Source organism: Marmota flaviventris, chromosome 3 (assembly GCF_047511675.1).
Source record: "Marmota flaviventris isolate mMarFla1 chromosome 3, mMarFla1.hap1, whole genome shotgun sequence".
In the NCBI taxonomy this organism is placed as follows: Eukaryota; Metazoa; Chordata; class Mammalia; order Rodentia; family Sciuridae; genus Marmota; species Marmota flaviventris.
This window is the reverse complement of record NC_092500.1, coordinates 118,780,055-118,807,048: the sequence shown is the minus strand read 5'-3', so window position 1 is coordinate 118,807,048 and position 26,994 is coordinate 118,780,055. Positions and strand designations below refer to the sequence as shown.

General features: G+C 35.9%; 1 protein-coding gene across 10 annotated transcripts in view; it reads right to left on the bottom strand.

Annotated features, from left to right (window-relative positions):
• Wnk1 (WNK lysine deficient protein kinase 1) overlaps window positions 1-26,994 on the bottom strand; it is a 135,572-nt gene that overhangs the window by 18,473 nt on the left and 90,105 nt on the right. The window contains exons 9-23 of one of the 10 annotated variants that reach the window (XM_071610291.1): window positions 23,179-24,417; window positions 20,977-21,060; window positions 13,779-13,925; window positions 11,835-12,293; window positions 10,815-11,096; window positions 10,029-10,126; window positions 9,757-9,919; window positions 9,137-9,253; window positions 8,208-8,381; window positions 7,946-8,003; window positions 7,694-7,816; window positions 5,730-7,171; window positions 3,911-3,994; window positions 1,349-1,432; window positions 219-279 (exon numbers count right to left, since the gene is read on the bottom strand). In XM_071610291.1, coding sequence (XP_071466392.1) covers window positions 219-279; window positions 1,349-1,432; window positions 3,911-3,994; window positions 5,730-7,171; window positions 7,694-7,816; window positions 7,946-8,003; window positions 8,208-8,381; window positions 9,137-9,253; window positions 9,757-9,919; window positions 10,029-10,126; window positions 10,815-11,096; window positions 11,835-12,293; window positions 13,779-13,925; window positions 20,977-21,060; window positions 23,179-24,417 — 4,615 coding nt within the window. The remainder of the gene's footprint in view (window positions 1-218; window positions 280-1,348; window positions 1,433-3,910; window positions 3,995-5,729; window positions 7,172-7,693; window positions 7,817-7,945; window positions 8,004-8,207; window positions 8,382-9,136; window positions 9,254-9,756; window positions 9,920-10,028; window positions 10,127-10,814; window positions 11,097-11,834; window positions 12,294-13,778; window positions 13,926-20,976; window positions 21,061-23,178; window positions 24,418-26,994) is intronic. The other 9 variants (XM_071610292.1, XM_071610293.1, XM_071610294.1 and 6 more) reach the window with 9 other exon arrangements.

The following is a 26,994-nucleotide window of genomic DNA, read 5'->3' as shown; positions in this document are numbered from 1 at the left end:
CCAATAACACCAACAAAGGCTCGTTAATCTGCTAATATCTCATGCTTTAAATATTAGTATCAATTCTCCTCAGTCATGGAAATACGTAAAAATGTTCCTTATAATAGTCTCAAATATACCCACATGCTAAAGACTGTGCCTTTGAAACAGTGACCTCTATTATCAATCATAGGCAGGACTGGGAGTAGTAATATGAAAGGAAGAAGGATGTTTCTCACCATCCTTCTGAGGCTGTGTTCCTGCTTCTGTAACTGCTGTTGGAGCCACCATGGACACAGGCTGCAAAACACATACACACACAGATACCACAAAATCTTTAGCTTTAATCAAGAATACTTTTGACCTGTTACCTTTTCTTTGGTCTTTGGAAAAGTGGAATATATTATATGGTGAAGAAACATTTATATCTAAGGGAATTTTCTTTTACAACCAAAAAAATTTTTTTTTGGTATTGGGGACTGAAACCAGGGTCATTTAACCACTGAGCCACATCCCCAGCAATTTTTATTTTGAGACAGGGTCTTACCAAGTTGCTTAGAGCCTTGCTAAGTTGCTGAGGCTAGCTTTGAACTTGCAGTTCTCCTGCTTCACCCTCCAGAGTTACTGGGATTACAGGGGTGTGCCACCGCATTTGGCAGAAAGGCAGTTTTTTTAAAGAAAATTTGAGTCTTAATCCTTCTTCATTCTTTCTTAATTTTTCTCCCAGAACACTTAAAAGTCTTATGCTAAGAAACTACCACTGCCCCATGTATAATAATCTTCTTGTTCCAATAACACCAACAAAGGCTCGTTAATCTGCTAATATCTCATGCTTTAGATATTAGTATCAATTCTCCTCAGTCATGGAAATACGTAAGTATTTCTATAGAAAACTAGCTGTTTCCTTTTCTTTATTCAAATGGGGATCTCACTATGTTGCCTAGGTTGGGCTTGAATTCACAACTCTCCTGCCTCAGCCTCCCTAGTAGCTGGGATTACAGTCATGCTCCACCGAAAAATAGTTTTAGCCTACTACAAAGCATAAATGCAAAATCCATAGGCCTGATCTGAGATATACACTAGTTAGAGGTACATAAAAAGTATCAGTTACACTTTAATTTGATCTCTTTTTTGTTGTCTGGAACAAGCAGGGACTCTGAAAAGATGTTATATTAATAACTATTTAGGTTACATTTTGTGTTGCAGAAATATAATACATTCAGGTTAAGAGATTTTATATGGATGATACCTTTATTTATTTATTTACTTATTATTTTTATGTGGCACTGAGGATTGAACCCAGTGCCTCATACATGCTACCACTGAGCCCCTCGGGTTATGAGATTTTATCAAGGGTTTAAACACTTACACTAACTGCAGATGTCACTGTAATAGTCTCTGGACTAAGCGTTCTTCTCAGCTGTGCATCAAGATCTTCTAGAGGTTGTTGTGACTGAGCAAAAACAGTTATGGTAGATATAAATTCTGTGGCACTTTCAGAGCTACTATATATAACCGATTTATACAAGACATTATTTTATGCTTTAGATTATAACATTTGTTTTCACTGGAAACAAAACCCCCAAAACCAAAATTCACATAATGCTATCAAGATTATGAAACTCTATCAAGAGTAATTCAGCTACACTTATATGATATATACTTAAATCTTACAGATGGCAGCAAGGAAGTCTGGTTATTCTGTCCTCTTAATCATGCATTATGCTATGCACCTCTGGGGCACATTCTTTTTTTACCCAGTCACAGTCTCTACTTGGTACATCTATCTTGGTTTTTATCAATCTGTTCTTACATAAGCTTCATTTATGCGTCCACCTCTAAATGCAGGTACTATCTACTTACCCTTCCTTATCCTTTATATTTCTCACTAAGCAATCAATGTTTATTTTTCTCTTCTTTTTAAAGACAAGGTCTGACTATATTGCTTGGGCTGGTAAAACTGGATTCAAGTGATCCTGCTGATAACAGATAGATACATGCCACCATGCATGGCTTTTGAACACATGTTTTTAATGAGAAACTGGTTTAAAATCATATCGGCATTAATATTGCACCTTTTTTTTTTCCCCCCAAAAATCTGGTGACTGTTGGAGTAGGTTCTCGGTTGAAGTTATTACTTTATTTTGGCAAGTTCTTTACATTATGTTCTACTGAAAATTAGAATTAAAGTAGGAGGGATAAATTCATAGTAGGCTTCTCAAGTAGCAATCTGTCATGTTTTTATTACATATAATTTCAAAATAAATTCCTAATTTACTTTCAAAGTTTACTAGCTTGTGCCATGTCAGAACCTTCTTCATGGTTATAATGGACTGATTCATATCAAGTGCTTCCCTTACGGGAAATTCAACTAAGTAGTTAGTAATGGGGTGAAATGGGAAAGGGAAACAATAATTTAAACATTACAGATGATTATGACTACTATCGTATACATTAACAGAACTGAGCGTGAGAAGGGAATCTCAAGTTCATGTGGCTGATCTCAAGTTTTTTTTTTTTTAAAAATCTTGTTTTTAGGTGGATAAAATACTCATTATATTTATTTATTTATTTTTAAAGATTTTTTTTTTTAAAGTTGTAGATGGATACAATCTTTATTTATTTATTTTTATGTGGGGCTGAGGATTGAACCCAGTGCCTCATGTGTGTGAGGCAGGCATTCTACCACTGAGCTACAACCCCAGCCCTATATTTATTTATTTTTTATGTGGTGCCGAGGATCAAACCCAGTGCCTCCCACATGCTAGGCATGTGCTCTACCCCTGAGCTACAACCCTAGCCCCTCTATGAGCAATCTTATAAAACATGTTAATATCTTGTTGAGCTGTCAATTTTTATATTAAAAGTTATAGTACATATTTTCATGCAACATTACACCTATATGTAAGCCAATTATTTCTTTAGGTGGTCAATGAAAGAAATGATAAACACTGAAGATTTTTAAAACATTTTTAAAACTGGTTTTCAAAAAAATTAAACAAACAAACAAACACCTAACTGGTTAGACTCAGAAAAAGGATATTTTTTCTTTTTTAATGAAGAAATTTTCGTAGTTAAATTTTTAAAATACATATATAGATTTTAGTTGTAGATGGGACACAGTACCTTTATTTTACTTATTTATTTTTATGTGGTACCAAGGATCGAACCCAGTACCTCACACATGCTAGGTGAGCGCTCTACCACTGAGCTACAATCACCCCAGCCCCATAGTTAATTTTGATCACATAAAATTTTTTATTTCCACATTGGCTTAGAAACTACCCTTACATTTAAGAAGCAATTTCGCTATTCTATGAAAGAATAAATGGGGGCTGGAGTTGTGGCTTAGTGATAGAGAGCTTGCCTGGCATGTGTGAGGCACTGGATCCCAGTGTCAGCACCACATGAAACTAAATAAATAAAATAAAGATATTATGTCCATCTACAACTAAAAATATTAAAAAAAAAACTGTGAATTAAAAAAAGAGTAATGTTTTCTGGCAAAACGTCAAACTTTGATATTTTCTTCCCACATGAAATATAAAAAAATATTAAATGTTTTCTAGGTGACTTGAAGCAAAATTCTAAACAAAATAATAATGAAGCTTAAGTGGGGCCTGGATCATTAGCTACATGGTTTTTATGTTTTTAAATATTTTCTTAGTTGTAGATGGATACAATACCTTTATTTTGTTTATTCTTATGTGGTGCTGAGTATCGAACCCAGTGCCTCACACATGATAGGCAAGTGCTCCACTACTGAGCTATAACCCCTGTGCAGCTACATGGTTTTTAAAAGAAAGGTGTTACTAAGTCAAAGCCAAGAAGGAACCAGAAGCCAAGGTCATGCAATGGTGAATTATTTAAACAAGCTTTGCGAAGAAGAAAAGTAGGAGCATAGAAAGAAATCTGCCAAATCTTGGGGCACCTGAGTTAGTGAAGGTCCAGGAAAAGGTGGCAGCTGCTCGCTAGGCATAGTACCAGCTGGAAGTTCAGTACCCACTGGCAGCACCTAAGACAATGAATGGAAATTCAAGTCCATGAGACACTAATAGTAAAGACTGCATGCTAAAGAGCAAACCAATTAATTTTAATACAGAAGCATAAAATAAAATGTATCTAGTTATCACCAAGGGTACACTCTTAATATCTGTCTTACATAAAGGACAATATAACAAAATAATAGAATTATAAGTGTTATTTTGAAATACCCTTGAAATGAAGTAAAATATAATAAAAGGTTGTTCCTTAGGATAAATAAAGAGGACAAAGTCTATAGGTACATAAGAGACAGACTCTTTGAGCTACTCATTTGATATAGAAAAACAAGACATTTGCTAAGAAAAACAAGACTTTTCTGAGAAAAAGGAAAATAAAAGCAAACAACTCAGAGGTTGACTTAAATAAAACCTAGAGGGAAGTCTGATAAGAAAAGGCATCAAAAATCTAATACTATCAAGTAATTTGTTTTATCTGAATAAAGACTCTGAACTGACAGTTCCTTACATATGATGGATGGTTTGACATGAATTTTTTTTTTTTGACTAACAATAGTACACAAATTATATGCCTTTAGTAGAAACCGTACATTGAAATTTTTTTCTTTATCTTTTTGGTACTGACCATTGAACCCAGGGGTGCTTTACCACTGAGCTTCATCCCCAGAGCCATTTTCATTTTGAGACAAGGCCTTGCTAAATTACCCAGGCTGGCCTTGAACTTGTGATCCTCCTGTCTCAGCAGCCTGAGTTGCTGGGATTTCAGGTGCATGCCACTGCACCTGGATTTTTTTTTTTTTTTTTTTTTGGGGGGGTGGGGGATAGGGTCTCATTATGCTGACTAGTAGGTTGATCTTCAACCCTTGGGATCAAGTGATCCTCCCACTTTGGTTTCCTGAGTAGCTGGGACAACAGGCATTTACCACCATGTGAATTTTGATCTATTCCCAGGCTACCAAAATAGGGGACGATACTCTCTTATGATGCTAAGCAGCAGTAGTGAGACACAGCTCTTTTAATCATGACATCACAAGGGTAAACAACCAATATTTTACAGTGTTTGTGTTCTAAGCTACAATGTTTAGGTAGGTATATTAAATGCATTTTTGACTTTATATTTTCAATTTTAGGATGGGTTTATGGGTATGTAACCCTATTTTAAGTTTAGAAATATCTGTATTACCCCACTGCAAAGAGTTTCACAGCAATAGCAACGCAGAAAGATAGCTGAAGTATAGAATACAGTAGCCACAATATAGCCTTGTTATTTTTGAAAAAGATCAGCAATACTGAAGATGGGAAAATGAGAGGAAATCTGCCACAGAAGAATTAAAAAATACAGTTTAGTTATTTTATTCCTAGGATTAGACTAATTCCTCTTTTATCACTTTCAGTTTTTATGAACCTCAAATTGTACTTACATGGAAAGCAGAAAATTTCCTTTATTCTCAATTGAAACAAAGTGGCAAACTACTATTACTATGCATATTTTTTTGATAGATGCCTTTATTTCCCCTTTGGGAAATAGGAGAAATGTCTACATTTTACCTGATAATAATATACATTTCAAAAAAGGGAAAAATCTTTGTGTTCATGTCCTAAAGTTGCTGTTAATTTGTTTAAGACTGAACGACCACTACATTTATAATCTTCAAGGCTTTGTAACTACATTATTAATTTGCAAGGCCAAGTTGAAAAATGCACGAATGTGATCTTATTTATCTAATAATAGTTTAACAAGAACCTTACCGGAGCCTTAATTAAAGGTGGCTTTGAGGGAGCAGTTCCAGGTTTCATTCCTGATGCAGTGCTCACTGGGGCTGAAACATAGCTGCCTGGGGTAGAAACTTGCCCAGGTGTGGCCACTGACATGACTGACAAACCAGCTGTTCCTAATGGCAAATTTGTTGGTGGTAAGCAAGTACTCGTAGTGGAAGTCATGAGTTTGCTTGGTGCAACAGCAGTGGTTGGGATGCCTGGTGTGATTGTGGTCTCTACTACTAGTGACGTCTCTAGTGAGACAGAGGCATGCTGAGCTCCAGAAGAGCTGTGTTCACTAAAGAGAGACCGCAGCTTTTCCTCCAGAGTCTTTATGTCATCAATTCCAGGAGCTTTGGGTTGGGTATCAGCATCTACTTCTGGACAGTGAGTGTGGGGTTGGTTAGGAAGCAAAGCTGGTTGAGGCTGACTATGAATGAGAGTCTGCTGTACAGCAGGCACATTGGCAACAGGTTGTACCAAGGGTGGGATACTGGGTACCTGGGGTAACAAAGGTGTAGAAGTAGGTCCTGCTGCTTGGGGAAAGACAGGAGTAGAAGCTACCACTGATGGGATGACTAAAGGATGCACTCCACCAGGCTGAGAAACAGAACTAGCCACTCCTACTCCAGGAGAGGAAGAGGAAGATGGTGCAGAGAGAGACAAAGCTAATCCAGTTGTACTGCTATGAGATGTTTTGTCCAGTGAGTGTGCACTAACCACCACTGTTTCAGCTAGAGTAGGGGCAGAGGTGCTGCTACTAAGCTGAAGGGATGGCTGTGAAGCTATGGTTGGGAATGGAGTGGAGGCAGAAACTGATGTTACTGTGGCTACCCCAGTAGTGCTTGCTGTATGCTGAGATAACACAGCTGGAGGCTTAGCACCTGGGACAGCAGTACTGCCCACTGCAGAGGTTGAAGCTGTTGAAACTGTCATAGAAGGAAAAGCGCCTGTACTAGAAACAATGCTCCCAGATGTGGGGGCCTGTACTGGCTGGGATGTTGTGGACATTGAGACAACTGCAGGTATTGTGACACTTGAACCCACACTGGCAAGTACTGGTGACTCAGACACAGGTGGTACAGGAAGACAACTTGACATAACCACACCTGTGCTGGTGGCAACTCCAGCAATCCCTTTTTCAGTGGGTACTGTAACCTCAGCCTGAATTACTGATGTGGAAATGTCATTAAGAGAGCCGCTTGATACAGGAACTGATACTGAAGGTGTGGCTGCTGCTGTGGTTGGGCCTCCGGCAATGCTACCCAAGAAAGGAGGAAATGTTGGTCCTGTGTGACTAAAGTTTGGAGGTGCTGTGTTGGGTCCTTCAGTCATTTGGGCATGTCTAAGTTCAGAAAAGGCCTGCTGGAGACTAAGGGATGAAGCAGAATGAGACAAATTCATTCCAGGGCCCTGAGGTATAGAGGGAGCAACTGCAAAGGAAAACAAAAATACAGGTTATATTTATAGTCCTTTATATAAAAGGAAGGATTTAAACATTGTTCTAACAACCTATTTTTTGATCACCAACAATGCCATGTTATCAAAAAGGTTTAATATTTCTCCCAAGAAAATAACAAGTTCTAATACTGCAAAATTGACTAGCAGTTTGTTCAAATAGTCAGCTTATGTGAGTGAATATCTATTTCCAGAAAAGAAACATGGAGTACTCTGAAAACATACATAATTTCTAAAAACAACAAAAAAGAAACAAACACAATACAGAATTATACATAGGCTGCATCTAATATGGCTATCCTTTCTGGCTTTTTCTTTAATCCTATTATTTAAATAGTTCCCTACTCCTTATGTTTATCTGCTGTTTAAAACCTCTATTTTCTACTTGTTTTTATTATCTGTGTCATCATGAGCTACTGCTTGATGACCAAGCTTCCACTGTAGCAGAGATGCTATAGGATTTATGTTATTAAATATGTGGCAGAATCAATCCTCACCTGTGTCTGATATTTCACTGGTGAAAACTTTGGATTCTCGTAATCTACTTTCTGGCACAGGACTCACTATAAACCGTCTTCCAGCAGAATGAACAACTTGAGTTAAAGAACTGGTAGGAACACCTGAAAAAAAACAAATCACGTAATTGCAGTTTTTGTTATATAACTCAACCGCATGAAACTTTAATATTTCATTATTGGCACATACAACTTCTTAAGTTAAAGGCAGAAAACAAATAAGAAGAAATTTACCGATTTGCTGTGGCATGGAAGATGTGGGAACTGGTTGTTTGAATTCTCCTTCCAATTTCTTAAAAAACAAAACCAAACAAACTAAAAGTAAGTTCATTCTCAAATGTACTCTCAATTAGACAAAGCAAATCACCATGTGAAATGAACATGAATGCTTATTCTCAGTCACAATGTGATATCAGAAGGCATTTTGCATGGCGAATTTAGTACTACAGATGTATTTTATATAAGCAAAGCTTCACTATGTGATTGGTGAACCTACCTGAGAACCTGAAAAACCATAGTCATCCTTTCCCTGCAGACTTTCCATTCCCTGGTCACCCTCCGGTTCCACACTGACATCCTCACTAAGCATTTCATCAGCTTTTTCAATAATTTCCCGCACTTGATCCACAAATGACTCTCTCTCTATTGCTAGAATAAAGTCATTGTTTACCTGTAAAACAAATGATGTCCTTCTGATCAATATAACATTTCTGAAGCTTTAGGTCATTCAATTACCACAAGATTTTTATCCCATCTGCATATATAGTGTATTATTTATTTGGTATTTAAGTTAGCCCTTCCATCCTTTTTTCTTTTTGTGCTGCTAATGATCAAACCCAGTGATTCACATGTGCTGGGCAAGCGCTCTACCACTGAGCCAGTCCTCTTTTTTTTTTTTGTCCCAGGGATTGAACCCAGGCACTTAACCACATCCCCAGCCCTTTTTATTTCTATTTTTTAAAATTCTGAGACAGGGTCTTGCTAAGTTGCTGGGACTGGCTTTGAACTTGTGATCCTCCTGCCCCAGCTTCCTGAGTTGCTGGAATTATAGGCATGAGCCACCACATCAGGCTCCAGTCCCCTTTTTAATTTGTACTTTTCTGCTACTTTACATTTCATTTAATTTTATTTTATGGTAGCATCTCACTAAATTGCCCAGGCTGGTCTCAACCTTGCAATTCTCCTGCCCTGGCCACAGTGCCTGGCAGCTCTTTCCTATTTAAGAACTTCAATACTTAATACTGAAATATGAATAATTACAGATTCTACACAAAAATATCACAATCACAGGTTAGGTGTGCTGGTTATATTCCAATGAAATACTGAATATAAAACATGAATTACAAATATTGGATAGTTGCCTAGGGTAATGGATATTTAGATGAAGTAATAGGGGAAAATTTGGAACTCCATATGCAGACATACCATAATTGTTGCTATCTCCTCGGGGTTGTCACCATCTAGGTCAAATTTGAATGTAACCATTTTCCGATTATGAGTCTCTAATTGACATTCTACTACCCGGTCTCCTTTGTTTGAAACCTGAAAAGAAAAGATACTTCATTTCTGAAGACTATACTTGGCTTTTTTTACTGACACTGAGAAAAAGTCATTCAGACTAATGCTCATATTTATGTCTGAGGAAGCATGGTATTAATATTGTAACTTGAAGCACCAATATTTGAACTGGTAGAATACCTATAAGATGATGTCAGTCTTTGAGCTACTTGTTTATCTTCCACTACTGAGTCTGAAAGGAACATAAAGTCTTTTTCACTCTATTCTTTTCCCTAAGCCTTAAGAATTATTTCAATGATATTAGTTGCTGTCTCTATTACAGATTATTTATAAACTATACTTTCTGAAAAATGTGATAGTCAAAAAGAATTGTATGAATTAAATGAAAAAAAAGGGCTATATAAATTATATATGGTGCAAAGATAAGGTATCTTTATTTTATGAAATGAATGGTTCTGATTTCAAAAACTATTCTCCGTGCTAAATTCCTTTAACAATATCAAAGCCACAAAGTCATTGATACCTACATTTAAAATTCTCAATTTTGGGCGTGAAGTCTTTTCATGACGAGAGCGACTTCTTACAGATTTTCGATAATGCCGTTTTGCTGTTCTCCCTTCATGCCTTCCACTGGATGATGGGGCATTCTCATTGCCATCACTCATACCTGAAGCAACATCTGAGTGCGCACTTTGAAAAAGAAAAAGTTCCATTTTCAATATGAGATTTCAGGGTTTGATATTCTGATGTTTTATACTATCCTATCTACAAGTCAAAAGAGAATTATGATTTTACCTACCTGTCTATAGAGGACACCAAAGTGACAGGTTGGGTTGGTTGTGACTGTGCTACTGGAACTGGCTCTGGAGGAGCAACCTGAGAGACTCCCTGAGTACTCTGTGAATGGAAAGGATAATTCAAATCTTGGTGGTAACATATTTATCATGATAAATGATCGCGATAAGATCCCTTTATTTCCTCTTATCCCTCCCCTATATCCTAGAAGCAGTAAATTTACTAGGAGTTCTTAATATTCAGCATCTACAGATAGTGATCTTAAAATTCCAAAGGAAGTTTCTAAAGCTAGTCTCTCATAAAGACTGCATGGTGTGAAGTCAGCCAACCTATTTGCTAGGCAATGTGAAACTACAACTTGCCATGCAGCCAGCATCTTACCAAAAGTATGCAATAGGGCAGGCAGAGCAAAGTGCAAAGATAAACTCAGACCTTTTTTTCCTAGGAGGGCAAAAATGATTGCTGAGAGCACAGTAGGATAAGATATTCTTATGACTGCCAATGGTATGAGTTTGTGAAAGGACAAGAATAATGGCTAAAGTACTAGCTAGAGAAGTGAAGTACTAATAGGGTTAATCTTCTCCAAGGCACACTCACTTCCCAACAGAACAGCCAGTGGCAACAAGGCCCCCACATTGGCATTTCATTCTGCTGTAAGAAAAAGTCATTCAGAAGTTAGTTTGACATGGTCTCCAAATGAGTTCTTAACCAGGGAAGCCTGTTTCTCCTTTGTCATTTTTATCCCATAGTATATATGTTTTATATATAAACATGCAATAATTCCATTTACCTCCAGAACTGCTTGCTGGGAGGATGTAGTGGGGGATTGTTGTGCTAAACTCACTGCTGGCTGGGACACTTGAACCTGTCCTCCTATACCGCCCACAGGAACCAAAATATTTGATTCCACATAAGGCTGCACCACTGTAGGAAAATAACCTGGTGTAGCCAATGCTTCTGTAGGCATGGGAGGGGATAGGACTGTAGAATGGATGCAAACAGAAGCCACGTTGGAAGAGGGAGTAATATTTGAATCTCCTGGGTATTGTGGTGGCAGTCGAGGTGGGAAGCCCTGTGATAGAAATGAGGAAGGTGAGTTAGTGCAGGTTGGGGCATCAAATTAGCAAATCAGCAAAACATGCAAAAAAAAAAAAGGGGGGGGGGATGGGGTGGGGTGGGGTAGCAGGAAGCATACAGCAAAGAAGAGTAGCCCATTCTCTTACTAATAATCTAAACATCATTCTTGAAATGAAATAGTATACTGGTTCCATTTTGGGAGCCAGCATTCTACATATCATATTTTAAATTGCTGGTTTTCCCCTGTTGGAGATTATTTAAATAGGAATTATAATAAACTTAATTCCTTCTAGAAATATATCTACTTTTTAGCAAATCTTACATGAAGAATGCAAACTCCTTCTAGTATTAGCCATTCCAGTCATATATGGAATGTTCATCTTCTAAATCTAAACTCTGAAGTTTTTTTGTTGATACCATATTGCCAACTCTTATTCCATCTATATATACATATACATATATATACATACACATACAGCCTGGTGTGCTTACACTGAATATTTAACCATTTTTCTTCCAGGTTGTGTCTTAAAAAAAAAAAAAGGGTAAGGAGGTCATCAAACATCATCACTCTACTTTTTCTTGGAATTTTACCCTTTTAGCTTCTCTAGTTAAGATCAGCAACCTTTGTAACTGTTCTTCTGATACTCAACTACTACATTTTTAGGTTTTTGATTGTCTTATTAAAATCAAACCCTCCAATGCTCTCCTCTTTTGCTAGCTAACACAGTACCTGGTATAGAACATCTCCAGAGGGAAGCGAAACCTCAGCAGCTTGTCCAAGGTTAGCTGGTATCCCCATGGACTGAACTGCTGGCTGCAGAAGCTGTGGGTGAACCTGACTTGGCAGCTGAGTCACAGGCTGCAGAAGGGTTGGAAGCTGACTAGGAACCACAGTTGATCCCCCTGGGATCGCAGCTGCTGTAGCAGATGAAGCCAAGGTGAGCAGAGGCTGATTAACGCCAGCTGCCATTGTAATGGGAAGGGATGAGAAACCTGTCTGAGCTGTAGATACATGAGGAGTTGATAGGGGAATTTGAGAGACAGGGTACTGTGGGAGTAAAGAAGTGGGGAGTGGCTGTCCCATAGGAAGGAAATGAGCACCAGAGTGGACTGGAACAACTGAGGACTGTGATGCAACTGGGATCTGAGATTCGCCTTGGATAGTTGATACTGGCTGGGAAACTGGAAGCTGAGAAAGTAAAGAAAAACAAAACAGACAAGACTTTTTTTTTTTTTTTTTTTTTTAAGCAAGGCTGCTGAAAGCAAGATTTGTGTATTAGCCAAAAAGAGGGAAGCAAACAAACAAAACCCTGCATACATTAGTTTAAGTTAATATGCCACATTACAACAGGGAAAAAAGAATAGCAGGGATACAAAAAGGATAATAAACTGGTTACTGTTCCACATTTTCACTATAGAAAAATTTGGTAATGTTTCATCACTGACTATAAAAAATAAACCTTTCCATAGGCAAGGGTTTTGTTGTTTGTTTTTAATAGGTTTATTGGCAGATATTTTGCATACCATAATCCATTGGCATGTTTTCTGCCCCTAAATCTAGAATTGCTATTGAAGTAGCTAATGAAGTTTGAAACAAGTTTCTTCCCAGTGATTCAGACTGTATCCATATTATTTCTACAAAAGTCTAGCAGCTCTATAAAAATAGGTATAATTAATATATTTCACTGATTCTAGGACAAAATAACCCTTCTCTACTACCTGGTCATTTCAACATTTGAAAAATTTGGATATATCTTATAGCTGTTGATGTGTTGATGGTATGTACTCAGTGATTCATAAAATAATGGTGCATTTTATATAGATAGTATCTCAGATATGATGAAATACGACAGTAACAATACACTGTGCACATATAAGCAAAAGGGTACAAACAAAACCGTATCTATGATACAGGTGAAGAAAGGCCATTCAGAAGAGCATACCTTCTACAAGGTACTTTTCAAATGATTAGAAGGACATCTTAGAAAAAAAAAATGCATCATTTCATGTAAGGAGCTTTTATAACTTATTGTCAAAAGGCAATAAGGGAGAAAATTTTTTACAAATCCACCTGAAAACAAAGCATAATTGCAAATACCAGATATACCTAGAATACCAGATATATCTGAATATTAGATATAGCTGACATATTTCTAGAGAATGGCACAGGTTCAGTTACCAGCATTTTTATTTAACCCATTAGGATTGTGTATGTGTGTGTGTATGTGTATATGTGTGTGTGTGTTAATGGGGACTGAATCCAGGGCCTTGCACATGTGAGGCAAACATTCCACCAATAAGCTAAATCCCCAGTGCTTTTTTTTAAAAAAAATTTTATTTTGAGACAGTATCCTATCTGGCCTTGAACTTTGATCCTCCTGCCTCCGCCTCCTGAGTAGCTGGGATTACAGGCATTCACTACCACACCAGCTACCCTTTAGGTTTTAACACCGGTAACTCTATACTGATAAACCTGTCACTGCTGTCAGTATATATATATATCCATTTATGATGCATATGTGCAAAGAGAGCAAATTTTTACTCCATTATTGCACTTGAGATTAACCAACTTCAATGGATATTTCACTATTATAAAGGATGGAAGTCTACCTATTTGAAAGGACAAGTTACATGTAGATCCTCTTTAGCATCTTTTCAGAAATTGAGAGTTTACCTGTTTTCCAGCTGACACTTGAGGCAAGACCTGTGGAGCTTGAGGTTGACTCACTGGCTGTGCAGTAGTGGCCTCAGTGGAGGCTGTTGTTTGTGGAAGTGAATACTGTACTGTCTGTTGAGGAGGGGCTGTCTGCTGTATTCCCTGCTGTTAGGAATAAAATATGATGATTCAGTTCTTTTTAGGGGGGAGGGAGGTTGGGGTCTTACTTTGTTGTCTGGGCCAGTCTGAAACTCCTGAAGTCATGTGCTCCCCCCATCTCAATCTCCCATGAGCTGGTAATGCAGTAGTGCACCACTGTGTCCAACTAATGATTCAATTTTATTTCAAATCATTGGAACATATCATGTTTCTAAGAGGTATATTAACTAAAGCCCTCAGTATCTGTTAATAATAATTTTAGTAATTAAAACATAATAACCAAATTCATCAATTTCTCTTACATGTTTTTCTTCTGATATTCTTTCTGATAGTATCATTAGGAAAAATTAACCAATATTCCAAACTTCAGAAACCACTGGTTGTTTACCCAACACCTCCCACACTCCAACAGTAGGTCTTTACAAAGATGTTTAGACACTATATCCAAATAGCTCTTTACCCCACCCCACATTTGCACCCCTTTTCTTTTGATATCAGCTCTCACTTAGGCTCCTTCAGTGGACTCATCTAGTCTCCTACTTTAATCTCTTTTAGTCTATTTTATGGATTATATAATCTGATTACGGTTACAAAACAGTGAGAAAAGCATAGAGTTTTGAATGAGACAGTTTCAAATTTTAGTTTTACCATTTACTAGATATAATACCTCAAACTACTCATTTATTATAAATATGAAGTTTCCTTTTCTTGAAAACAATGCTATACCTCAATGTGGGGCAAAGGGAAATGACATCTGGGAATTAACCATATGCAAGGCCTGTACATGTAATTTTAGCCCAATACTAAATTTTATAATAAATCAAGCAAACAGAACTTAGCTCTAAAACTAGTGCCCCCCTTTGCCTAACAAAAATCTGAACTTTGCTGGTGGCACACACCTATGATCCAAGTAACTTGGGAGGCTGGGGAAATGGGATCATAAGTTCAACTCTTGCTGAGGGTCTTGCTAAGCCTGGGAGACACAGAAGACTCTGTATCAAAATAAACAATAAAAAGGACTGGGGATGTAGGATGTAGCGCAATGATAAAGCATTCAGAAGAGCTAAATCTGAGAACAAAAAATCTGAACTGTGTAACTTCCAAGGCTTTGTAGTAATAGTAAACATAACAAATTTAATTTTTTCTTTTAATATACAAATCCATACTGTTTATAAACAATAATCTGTTAATAATGAACATTTTGGTTGTTTCGATTTTTTATTTTTTGCTACTTGAAAATAATGTTGCAAACAACAGTTCTTTATTTGTCCTCATATATCCATACAAATAAATGGTTATTGCTCATAAGATAAAATATTAATTTGTGTATTTATTATGTATATGGCTACCTTACTGGTTTCTTGGATTTTGTTAGGTGATAATCTACAGTAGTTTTTTTTTTTTTGTTCGTATTTTTATTCCTTGTTCCTTTTTAAAAAAATTTATTTATTTATTTTACAGTAGAATGCATTTTGACATTTAGTATATTCCTTACTTCTTTGAAATTACCAAATTATCACCAAACTACTGAAATAACAGCGGTAGCAGTCATGTTTGCTTTATTCCTCTCTATTTATTGGTACTAAAGATTGAACCCAGTAATGCTTATCACTGACCTATATATCCCCAGTCCTTTTTATTTTTTTATTTTGGGACAGTGTCTTGCTAACTTGCTGAGGGTCTTGCTAAGTTGCCAAGACTGACCTCAAACTTGTGATTCTTCTACCTCAGCCTCCAGAGTCACTGGGATTCTAGGCATGAAACACCATGCTCTGCTGCTTTACTTCTATTATCCTTGTAGTGTATTCTTACTTTAACATTAAGAACAACCAGGAACAAATGGCTGTTAAATTATATAAAGCTTTCCCCCAGAACCTAAGATATATCATGTTGTCAACTCTAAGGCAACTCTGAATATAAGATAATTTAGTCATTTTCTTATTGAAAGAGAGATGCTGTATTGGGGGTTGTGGCTCAGGGTAGAGCACTTGCCTGGCATGTGTGAGGCCCTGGGTTTGAATCCTCAGCACCACACAAACAAACAAATAAATGTAATGTATCCATCTACAACTTAAAAAAAATAAATAAATAAAAAAGAGAGGTGCTGAAAAAAAAAAAAACTTTTTTGACTTGAATATATTCAAATTTTAAGGAATGTGAATGAAATATTTACAATTATCTAACTCATTCATTTACATATTTAAATAAGATCAATTATATAAATATATTAATTCAGAAATATTGTTTCCCCTCCCTTAAACTCTTCAAATGTAATTTTCAATGGAGTGAAAATTAATTTTAAAATTAATATTAATTTTCTCTGGTACAACACTTTCCCTTCAAGTTGTGTCTTGAGGTAAAATTTAAAGTAACAAGCATCTGCTTGAACAGTATTAGTTTTTTGCATTTGTTTTATATTCATGCAATTTTTGTATTAACTTCTTTTTTGTTGTTGTTATAGATGGACAAATACTTTTATTTGTTTTAATGTGGTACTGCTAAAGGATCGAACCTAATGCCTCACACATAACTAGGCAAACACTCTGCCACTGAGCTATAACCCCAGCCCCTGTATTAACTTCCTAATCTTTTAATCAAGTTGTTTGTAATGACATACCATAGTTAGAATAATAAAATCATTCTCTTAAGAATTAAGGACCAGGGCTAGGGTTGTGGCTCAGTGGTAGCACACTTGCCTAGCATGTGTGAGGCATTAAGTTCAATTCTTAGCACCATGTACAAATAAATAAAGGTCCATCAATAAGTAAAAAATATTAAAAAAAAAAAAAAAAAGAATTAAGGACCAAATTGATGTTTATTCTCTTAGCTTAAAAAAAAAAAATCCAAACTCTATCAGATTAAAGTCTCTATAGAAACATTTGTCCTCAACTGTTTTAGCTCATTAACACTTTTTGGGTTGTTGTTCAAAGGATGGTGCTATGTAATATGAGATTAAGATACAGGTTTGAATTCATGGTAATATTCCTTTTTATACAAAGGAATACATTTGAGGGAAAAAAAATCTCCATTTTATATTTGGATAATGGTAAGCACAGAATCCAATTCTCTCCCCATTAATTCAGAACCATATTCACAACAAAATTTGAATTCTATCAATTCTTTCCAAAATTTATACCTTCATTAAACTGAAGGATATATTTGTTTCTGCTCCATGTTTTCTTTTTTAAAACCTTTGGAAGCCTTCTACCCTGCTCATGCCCGATCTTCCCCATTTTTCTTATTGCACAGAACAGTCTTTATTCTTATATCTGAGTCTCAGAGTCCAACATCCATCTCTCTTCCATAAAGACTTCCTGATATCCCCCTTCTGTTCAGGAGAGATATTAATTTGTATTTTTGGACATAATTGGGTATTAGTTAAATGGTGAGCTGTAGAATCAGATTATTTGGATTTCAACTATTTTCACTTCCTGTGAGTTTAGTTAGATTACCCAAACTTCTCCAGGTCTCAGCTTTCCCAGTAGTAAATAGAAATGATATGCCTTATAGGGTTCTTATAGGGAATAAATAATAATATGGACAAAGAATCTTGCATTTTGTATAAATCATGCTAGCTTTTATCCTTGTTTTATAGAAGTTTACATATGTTTTTTTAAAAATATATTTATTTATTTTTATGTGGTGCTGAGGATCGAACCCAGTGCCTCACACATGCAAGGCAAGTGCTCTACCACTGAGCTACAGCCCTAGCCCAGTTTACATGTTTACTACAGCGTTTAGGATCCATGAGAATAGTCATATCTAACCCATTTTTAGACGGCCACAAGTATCTGAACTTAAAAAAACAAAAACAAACAAACAAAAACAAACTGTATCTGGGTAGAGGGAATATGAATGATGGATAGTTAAAAACCCAAAAGTCAAATATTTTCACTGATATGTGGAAGCTAAAACACAATAAATAGTGGGAGGGGAAGAAAGGAAGTTCAGTAGATTAGACAAAGCAGAATGAAGGCAAGGGAAGGGGAATAGGAATAGAAAAGTCAGTGAAATGAACCTGATGTAATTTTTCTATGTACATATATGAAAATATTTATGTGATCCAACCATCGTGTACATTCACAAGAATGGGGTCATATTTAGAATAAGATATTATTTCATGCTTGTATAATTTTATCAAAATGGATTTGACTGTGATGCAGTTATAAAAGAACCAATTTGAAAAACAAAGTAAGCAGGGCTGGGCTATATCTCAGTGGCAGAGCACTTGCCTAGCATGTGTGAGGCAACTGATTCAATTCTTAGCACCACATAAAAATAACCAAATAAAATAAAGGTATTCTGTCCATCTACAACTACAAAAAAAAAAAAAAAAAAAAAAAATTAAAGAAAGTGAACAATACATTTTATGAACAAGTTGCCTTACTTTTTTCTTAGGATGACAGGCATCTATGCTGGTTATACCTTAGAACATTTTGGAAGAAGTACTATCTCTGGGCAGGTGAAAAGTACTTGGTGATCTGCTTGTGCATAGTCACACTGTCTAATAATCAATACTTTAGTCAAGCAGTCAGCATAACAGGCTGGCATCATGCCTTGCCTAAACATGTCTCACAAAACCAGTTCAAAAAGCTTATGTAGACTGTGTACTATTTGTTGGATGTGGCTGCTTGAGAAAAAATGTTCATATGCCCAGCTGAACAGAAAAGTAAGAATACCTGAGGACTATAGTTGCCCCTATGGAAAAAAGTATTTAGTGAGATAATTCACCACGTTGCTTATGGGCACAAAGTTTTCAGAAGGAGGAAGCTATTTTGGTACCATATTTACTACTTTCCAGATATCCAAGAAATAAATTTCAGCTAAGGTGCATTTCTTACCTTACTTTATAATACAACTAAAGATAGTTTCCTAAGGTGAGGTAGGGGCTTGACAGAACCAAAACAAAAGTCACATCCTAAAACAGACTCTAGCACTGGGGAGATAGCTCAGTGGTAAAGCAATTTATTTACCTAGCATGCATGAGGCCCTGTATTCAATCCCTATCACCACATTAAAAACAAATAAATAAAAATAAACAACACAATTAAAAAGAATATATATATATAATAAATCATTTAAAACAGACTATCTTCAGTACATAAGGATTTTATCCTTTTTTTAAAAAAAAAAAATTTTAGTTGTAGATGGACACAATACCTTTATTTTATTTGTTTGTATGTGGTGCTGAGGATCTAACCTAGTGCCTCACACGTGCTAGGCAAGCACTCTACCACTGAAACACAATCCCAGCCCTTCTTATTCCTTTGTAAAAAAAATTTTTTTTTTAGTTGTAGATAAACACAATACCTTTATTTTATTCATTTATTTTTATATGGTGCTGAGGATCAAACCCATTGCCTCACATGTGCTAGGGAAGTGCTCTACTACTGAGCCACAATTCCAGCCCCCTTCTTACTTCTTTTAAAATATGGAACCTCAGTAACAGATAAATGCAGCTTTTTGGATATCTTTGCAGAATCATATATTTCTAGGGGCTGGGGTTGCAGCTCCGTGGTAGAATGCTTGCCTAGCATGCACGAGGCACTGAGTTTGATCCTCAGCACCACATAAAAAAATAAAATAAAGATACAGTGTCCACCTAAAAAAAAAATCAATATTAAAAAAAAAAACTTGAAATAATGCTTAAATTATAGAAATCTGTTTAGAAGAAAGGTTAGGAGTAAGACAGAGCATGTAATTCCCAATCCATAATTTCTACAAGATACACAGGTATTGGTCACTGAGTAAATGCATGTATAATCAAATCAATCTATTCCCTTGTGTACAAAATATGTTAAAGTGATTTTTTTCTTGTATACTTTAGTATTGATTATTAGCAAATGTGACTATGCAAAAGCAGATCACCAAGTACTTTTCACTTGCTCAGAGGTACTACTTCTCCCAAAATGTTCTAAGGTATAACCTTAGACTGTTTCAAAATTTAATGGAAGCAGAAGCTAATTTATAATTTGGTGGTTAAAAACTACCCTTGGGAAACTATTAATGAAATACTTCATCATTAAGTTTGTGTTACACATGGAGTGCTATGAATTTTGTTCGAAATACCTATATTCAATTATGCCAAAAAAGCATTATTTCCTTGAAAAAAATTACCACCAACAAATATTAGCGGTGAACTACAGACATTTAATTTTAGGATTATAAAAATTTTACTGCTGAATATTACTACTGCACTAATATCTTGAGTTCTGGAACAAAACCTCCCAAATCAGAAGTTTGGTAAAACAAATTTTTTCGAAAAACAATTTTCCTATAGTAGTTGTTTCATTGCTGGACAATGGAAAAAAATGACAAAATGCTCATTTGTGGATGAGTCATAAACATAAGCAGAAACAAATTGATACTTTTTGTATTGTCAAATTATGTTAAGAACCATTTAAGAAGGCAGATAAAGTAATAGCTGTTTTAAACTTTAAATTGTTTACAAGTACATTTAAGGGCTGGGGTCATAGCTCAGTGGTAGAATGTTTGCCTAGCATGTGTGAAGTACTGGGTTCAATTCTCACCGTTACATATAAATAAATAAAGATTCATTAAAAAAAAAAAAAGACACATTTAACAAAGATTTCCTAAACTGCTACCCAACACAAGAAAAGCTATGCCTTGGGCTCAGTGGCAAAGCACTTGCCTTGCACATGTGAGGCACTGGGTTCAATCCCCAGCACCACATAAAAATAAATAACTAAAATAAAGATATTGTGTCTCCCTATAACTTAAAAAAAAAAAAGAAATGCTATGACTTTTTAATTTCCCTTTCAAAAACTTAGCAACTTGGGGCTGGAGTTTTGGCTCAGTGGTAGAGCACTTGCCTGGCATGTATGAGGCCTGGGTTTGATCCTCAGCACCACATATAAACAAAACAACAAACAACAAACGAACAAATAAGATCCACTGACAAAAAAAAAAAAACAAAAACACCTTAGCAAGTCATTCACATCAAGAATTCAAAAAAATTTTACATCTTTTACACGAAAGATGTAAAACTATTTTGGTTACTACTAATTAATTAAATGTAGCAATACATTGTTCTTACCGGCTGAGGATGTTGGATGGGCTGGGAAGATGGAACCCCTGCTAAACTACTTGAAGATAGTTGGCCCTGGCTCTGACCCTGCGCCTGATGGAAAGAAGTAAATATGATAAATTATAGAAGGCCTAATGCAAGTGTATACAGATCAATCTTTTGCAATAAATTTAAGGTCCTGAGAAGTTTGCTTGATCAAAATGAAACAATACCTTGATTAAGTACAGGAGAGGTCTTTGGACTATCTTATAAGAAGTTTAGAAAAGGATCATATTATAGTTCATTTTTGATCCCATCCCATAGGAACAACATTGATGGTAAAAACCTATCTTGTTTAGGTTTTAATTCTGGCCAACTAGAATATTCAGATTCATAGTAAAATTATTACTAGAAACACACACACACACACACACCAGGAAAAAGTGGTAAAACTATCAGTGTGAAACAATTTTTAATCTGAACATTTAAAGAAAATTAAAATCACTTGATAATTTTAATTAGGTTCTTCTGCTACTTCTTGCAGTGTCACAGTAACTTTTATGGAAAAATGTAAAAAAGCTCTTATAATCAGCTGCTAAGACCTATAATAATAGTCATCACCCAGGGAACATGTGGAGTATCTGGAATCATTTCTTGTTAAAACTGGGAGAGATGGCTATAGCCATCTAGTAAGTAGGGATGCTGCTAAATATTCTAAAATGCACAGAAAAACTGCCCTCAAAACAAAGAATTATCCAACCCAGAATGTTAATAGTGGTTCTCAGAAACCCTAACTAGAATGTTCCAATTATAGAGAAGTTAAAACTAAAATAAATGAGAAAGTGAGAAATAAAGACAGGACTATACTCATGGGTAGGTTAAGGAAATGAAAAGGCTACCACTTTTGTCTTTCGTTTCAATTTAGAAGAAGTTCTCTGAAGGCTCTAGGAATATATCACATTCTACTGCAATTTACTGTTACAAGCATCATTTCTTTTGTAATATGTTTGTAAATTAATGATTTTACTTTTGAAAATTTACTATGGAAAGAATGGCTAATAATACAATAACATTTATAGTATAGTTTGACAACATGAGTACTGATGGGAATATACAACATGCCCAAGCAGTAAAGATTAAGTTTCTGGATCGTTCTGCTTCTTCCTACTCTAAGAAATTGATATTTCATATACATTTTCAGAGTTATTTATGTCTTTGATGGGGGAAGAATATAGGAATAAAAGAGAAAGAACATATAGTACTTAATGAAAAAGGGGAGTACTTAATAAAAAAGGGGAGTACTTAGGAGATTCAAATGATGCCTTAAATATATAAATGCATAGTCTCCTATGTAGATTTACAAAGCTATATAAATTTGATAATATATCAAAAGAATATATGAAATAGTTACTGACTCTACTTGCTTATTCTGTATGCCTGTTGCTTTGTATTTATTTGTATGACAGGATATATGCCCATACACAAGAATAACTAAATTAATTGAGGGGGGAAAAAAAGGGCCTAAGATGTCTAATCACAAATTTTTGAAAACAACAAAAATACACCCATCACCCACTAGATTCTTAGTTGCTAAAATTTATTTAATTTGCATATATAATACATAATGACTTATTTGATGCCATTTCAAAAAGGCATCTTTTGTTAAGTTGAATTCCTAAAAGGTTTCCTTTTGCTGTCTTTTTAGACTCTCCACACTAGTAGAAAGTCTATGGATTAATTCTTAATCCTACTCTAAAAAATATTTTCACTATATTCCATTTCTTTTTTCATTTTACAGAAAAGTTACCCCTTTGCATTGTTTTCAAATTGTTTGGAGGAAGAAAGTAATACTTCATACTTTAGTATACCTATATAATCAATGCTGAGTCAACCTTACATTATAGACAACTGAATTTTCACTGTTATTTGGAAAATACCATATATAGGAATAAAAGTCTTTGATTTTGATGAGTGACTAAAATTCTAGTTTTTGGGTTCTCTTTTCCAAAGGTCTGCAAATAGTACAGGCAAATCAGGTAGCTTCCAGTTCATATTTTGTAAATGCAAGGAGTTTATAGCCCTCAAGAGATGGGGAGACTGTATTAGGAAAAGGAAAAACAAAAAACAATATTCTTCATAAATTCATGATTCAGGAAAACGAGGCATAGAAAATTTAAATGTAATGGTACATAACAGGGTACTTTAAAAGAATTGTGGAAGTTTTCCTATAACCTGTGGATGGAGTGAAGATCCTCCTGAAGAAAATGAGGCCGATAAGACCTGCTGAGATGTGGTTCCTTGGGGGAAACAGAAGAAAAGTGGGGATTCTTGTAACACTGTCTGAGGCAGATGGATAAAGGGTAATGAGACGTCAGAGCCAGAAGGTGCAGCTGTTCCCCCTGTAGGGGGAGGTGACTGAAAATCACTGGGATCTGAAGAAGTGATTTGTGAGGAATCACTGGAATACTCTGGGCTTCCTATTGGCCAGTTCTGTCCGATAGGCTCTACCACAGAAATAGTCAATTCTGGGGTATGATAATTACGCTGTTCTTCAGTCACAGGCTGTAGGTAGCCATGTAATCCAACTGACTGAGGAGGCGGTTCTTCCTGATTTGAGTCCACTGCAACCTGTCGATTTCGGTAAGTACGCTGAGGTAAAATTCCACCTCCTTCTCCTGAAGAACAGCTTGATGTTTGAGCATGAAATTCAAATACACAGTTGCTTCTGCTCTCATTGCTATGAGTTAACACAGCGGGTGCAGAATGAGGAACAAAGACAGGGTGAAATTTCAAACGTGTAGCATCTGTACTGATAGGTGCAGAAATACTAGAGAGGGGAGATCCTGGACTCAATCCAGAATCTAATCTTAAATTCTGAAGGTGTCCTACCAGGAAAGCCTGTCCAGATGGAAATTCAAAGACAGAACTTGATGTAGGGACCCCTTGTACTGGCTTCTGTTCAGGTATCTGTTTCATAGGACTTGAGAGTACTGGTGAGTTGTATGAAATGCCCTCATACTGTTCTGCCACCTGGGCCTGGTAATGTACCCCTGCTACATACACTGCTTCCTGAGGAATAAAATAGTGCGCTTCTTCTGGAAGTACTAGTCCAGGTCTATAGTCATTGCAAACTTGAGATGACTCAAACATAGGATGGACCTGTATGTCACACAGATCTCCAGTTACTCTACTGGCTGTAGTGCCCAACATAACTACAGCCTCTGGTGTCCAGTTAGTTGGGCTGCCACCAGGTGGAAGACGATTTTGGCCAACAGTCCTCAGCAGGGGTTGGAAATGGCGAGTTTGGGCTTCCAGGAAGGAGGTGCTCTTACGTCGCTGGGAAATGGCTACTTTCGGTGGACAGGTGGGAGGTGGTGAAAAAGAAACTGGACGTTCATGAATAGTTGGGAAAAATATCTGTGATTCTGGGTATGTTGGGGTACCCCCACACGGATGCGCCATGGACTGAGGCTGTATCAACATGAATAAGACAAGTAATTCATACATTCATATGTGAAATTACATCAGACATGCACAACTGGATAGTTCTGTGTAACCCTATGAAATGGTTACATCAAACATAATAAATAATACTGCTTTCAGAAACTATGTGCATAGTAAAAACCCATTAAATACATCCAGGGTCAAAGAAATCAACCTGTGGGACTCTTTGCATCAGATAAGAGCTGCTTTACCACAACTTTGCTCTCTCAAAGCGAAAAGAACAAATTAAACTTTCTAAGTGATTATTCTACTTTATTCATAGTATGTTCATTCTTAAAGACTTAAAAACTGTGTCAATGGAAACAGTTAAACAGTAAGTGCTAAAAGGCACTATTTTTATAGATATAAGAAGTATGCTTCAATTTAATCTATTGCATTAAAGTATTTCTATAGTCTATATTCTTATACTGTGCTATCTTAGAGGGTTCAATGCTACTTTTCATCAACTAACATACTTTTTTAACCATAAATCATAGAAAGATTTTTGGTGGATAATAAAATATGAACCCAATGACAGTAATGTCTTTTTCTTATCTGCCCCAATACAGTTAGCAATTCTGATACATGACCAATGTTACAGATGCAAAAATCATCAAAATTTCCACTTTTCTCATGACTGATAAGAGCTGAATACGGTGCATTTTTTTATTTCGATGGCTAGTATTCAAGGTGAAATAGAAAATATAATTGATAGCCAAACTTGATTTAAAGCATTTTTTGTTCCCAGAAGCAGTTCTGTATTTAAAACTCTAAATTTAGAATCCTAACTTTCCCTAATAATACATACTAGTATGTAATAATACATACTAGAGTAATTCACTATCATAGATTCCTTTTATAAAAGAGCAACCTCATTCTTTAGAGAAGACCCCATTAGCAAAGAAGCACAACTGTTCATAATAGCTGAGAGGATTTTTATTTTGAATCAGAATGTTCATTTTCTTGATGTTTATTAAGGTGTCCAAAGTCATAAAATTTGTTAACTTATGCATTCTCCAAAGTAAAAATCTGAAGATTCTCAGGTTACTAGTTCAGAATGTTAACTACATTCTCTGGAAAAGCAGCAGCAAGGTCCCACAGCAATTAAAATAATTTAAAAAGACAGATCTTGTAGAGACACTAGTGAAGCCAAAGAAAGGCATGTATACTACATATGTAATTTAACATTCAATGGTGTCAAGGTCCCACCCTAATCACCCTAAATAAGTACTCCCCTGAGGGAACAATTTTTAATCCTAGTTTACTGACATATCATTTCACTAATTTTTTACTCAGATTTCTTTTAACACATTAAAACCAAACACTTTTCTCCTCAATTATTCTTCACTGGGTTTGGTTAAAAAAAAAAAAAAAAAAAAGACTTGTCCAGTTTCATTAGTAAGCAACTCTTAAGAATAAAATGAGAGGGCTGTGGTAGCTCAGTGGTAGAGCACTTGCCTAGCATGTGTGAGGCACTAGGTTCAATCCTCAGCACTACATATAAATAAAATAAAGGTACTATGTCCACCTAAAACTAAAAAAAAATTTAAAAAAAGAAAGAAAGAATAAAGTGAGGAGAAAATGCAATTGGGTAACATTTAACAATTTACTTTTGTTTAAGTCAACAATTTAAAGTTAAATAACAAACATACCCTTTGTTATGATAAGAAAATGAAAATCTTTTATGTAAATGGGGGAGAAGAAAATACAATAAAAGCTAAATTTTATTGAGCATATATTGATATGTGCCAAGGATATTATTAGCCTTCTGTCTCATAGCCTCCTTGCTTGTTATTCCCCCTTAAAGCCTTATTACAAAAATGTTTCCTATGGGGATAACTAATGTCCTAAAATCCTAATACATAACCAAAAGTATAGTTTAGTCCTGTTATTTAATTTTTATTAAAATTCTTGATGCCTGGATGTATTCATTGGTAATAATTTTTCATTTGTCAGAAAGTTTACAGTTACATACAGTACTGACAAAGAGGGAAGGCAGGCTGGAGCGACGATGCTTGCGCTGAGAGGCAGAGTGCATAGGCAGGACACTCTCCAATGCTTTAGAAAGCTTTTCGGCAAAAGTTTCCTCAGGGGCAGTCCGAAGGAGGGAAGGAGAAAGAGGTGCAGACAACACTGGTGGTGGGGTGGAAGGAGCACTGGGAGAGATGCGGGATAAAAAGGGAACAGCACAAAGATGGGGAACACAAACCGACATGCTACGGCCACGACGAGGCTAAACAGAAAACAAACACACATGAAAAACACAGTACTTTAAAAAGAAAATAACCAAATGTACAGTGATAACAGGGAAACAGTTAACATAAAGGAAATGTTCCATCCTCTCCAATTCCACAAAGTCAATTTTTTTTTTAGTGGAGAGAAAACTCCACAAAGCACACGGGGCAGATGACAACTATTCTCTATTGTGTTGGGTCAAGTACAAGATTTCTTAGAAATAATAATAGTAAGAAATTATTATCCTAAATATTATGAAATAACACCAACTGTTATGAATGTATGAATAAGAAAGATGGACTGAAGGCAGCAGACAGGGAAAACAATATC